Below are 2037 nucleotides of genomic sequence, written 5' to 3'. Positions count from 1 at the left end.
GGGGGGGGATCGATCTGCGGAGTTGCGCAACTTGGGTTGGTACGGACGAGAACCGGAGTGAACATCGTAAGTAATACTACTCCACTAACAACTACCGTAGGTAAATCTCCAAAAATGCACACACATCAAAGCCGTATTATTACCCTCGGAGCTACTGTGACCTCATCCCTCAAGTCTCTTCCAAAGTCAGCACTCCCGCAGCTATCGTCCCTAATATAGCTGACTATGTATTTGCAATGAAAAGTCCAATCATATTGATACCCCGTATGACCATTACCGTCCTGATTGGATTTAGTTACAGGAAGAGCTATTCCTTTAAAGGGTCTTAGATCGTACCTTTAGGTCATTAAGTTGAAGAGTATAGAGGAGGGCGTCGTTGACCATCATACGCAGGAGGACCGTCTTCTGCCCGAGAGGCTTCTTCGCATTGAGAAGAGATAGATTGTTCGGGACTTTGGTTGTCTGGGTCTTCTGGGTCTTTTTTCTCTACTCCTTTAGCTCGTTCTTGTTGGTCCTTTTCCTTCTCTTTCTCAGCTTGTTTCTTTTGTTGGTCCTCTTCCTCCTGTTTCTCGGCTCGCTTTTGTCGATCTTGTTCTGTTATCTGCTTGTATTCTTTCGCGATTTTCTGTTTGTGTTTCTTGTCTTCTTTCTCTATTCGTTCATATGCTTCCTCTAGCCATGACTCTACCATCGGTTCTTCGTCCTGGCTCCAGAGGTGTACGACGGCCATAGTTGGTAGAGGATATCGTTGAAGGCGAGCGTGAATATCTGGACCAAGTACACGCACCCTGCCCACAAAGGGTCTTAAATCTAGCGCCGTAAGAACTGTGAAGCGCCAGCTACGACACAGAGAGACGATACTAGGTGGCGGGAAGGGGAGTCCTTTTGTGCTGGAGCGTTGTCCCAACAACGTGGGGGCTGGATAGAGGGACTCGCACTAGCTCGCTGGCACTAACCAAACCCTAGGCGTAATGATTTGATTGGATACTGCACGGTGTAGTATGAGGGTTAGAATCAGAACTGGTGAATCCAGCCGGTCGCGAAAAAGGAGGGAATAGAAACATGGCGGTGAGTGTGTATGGGACTTGGCTGGCGAAACTAAAATATACCGCTTAGCATCGTGTGTCCGTGCCCAATAAGGAGAAGGTTTAACGCCCGATCGCGAAGGCTCTACTGTGCGTCTGAGCTCCGGACGGTTGAGTCCGGCCACTACTACGCGTAATGAGCCGAGGGGATCCTAACAAAATGGGAACTCATGCACCCTGGAAGGGGTTCTCGCCAGTATGTGGTGCCCCGTTATCAGACGGGTTAAGTAGCTTTGGGGACGAACATCAATCAGGATCAACTCTCACGCATGCTACGGGGGGCGGAGGCTTCTAGCTGACCCTGAGTGTGCGTCGGCGAACACGCTACGAGCAGGGTTGAACTAAAGGCTTTCACACCAGGGACCCCGCTGGCTGTTGTGTTCTTGATGCGTTTACCTATCCACGATCTCGCCAACGTCATTTACGTACGCCTCATTCATTAGCTGTGACGTGTGACGTGTCAAAGGTGGGTGTGTGAACCCTTGTTTATGCGCCCACCTACAATACCTTTTTCCGTTCACCGGTTTGTGAAACGGAGCCGGTAGCCCCTACGATCTTCTGTCCTAGTATCTGCAAATAGCCAATTTGGGCGACTAGATTGGTGGACTGAACCTGTCGCCAAGGCGAGAAACGTGCCTACCGCATCTCGCCCCACAATCGTAGCGTAAAATATCAACAGTCAGCGACCCAACTATGACGAGGGTGTAAACCTAGCCCAACTGCGCGGATGAGGGCTATACGAACGAACACAACTGGGAGGAAATACTCTTGTTGGGGTGTTGATCACAGGACCTCCACGCGATCTTCTCGATTTTATACCCGGGATGTTTTACACCCTCCCCATTTGTTATCAAATAACCTGACATGACTATACGAGACGAATGAACACTTCAGGCTCCCTCATAGTGAAAGAGGCAGGGTTGTAAGCATCCTGGCTCTGGCTCTGAGAGGA

General features: G+C 49.9%; 1 protein-coding gene across 1 annotated transcript; it reads right to left on the bottom strand.

Annotated features, from left to right (window-relative positions):
* Positions 1 to 53: 53 nt before the first annotated feature.
* Positions 54 to 899, bottom strand: PV07_12846 (uncharacterized protein; the record flags this gene model as incomplete). Its single annotated transcript, XM_016400416.1, has 2 exons — positions 54 to 281; positions 337 to 899. A coding segment is annotated over one exon (553 nt), but the record flags the coding sequence as incomplete, so codon positions are not given.
* Between the last annotated feature and the right edge of the window lie 1138 nt (positions 900 to 2037).

This window comes from Cladophialophora immunda (genome assembly GCF_000835495.1).
Source record: "Cladophialophora immunda strain CBS 83496 unplaced genomic scaffold supercont1.206, whole genome shotgun sequence".
Classification (NCBI taxonomy): Eukaryota; Fungi; Ascomycota; class Eurotiomycetes; order Chaetothyriales; family Herpotrichiellaceae; genus Cladophialophora; species Cladophialophora immunda.
Note: the sequence above shows the minus strand (reverse complement) of the source record. Positions and strands in the feature narration are given on the sequence as shown.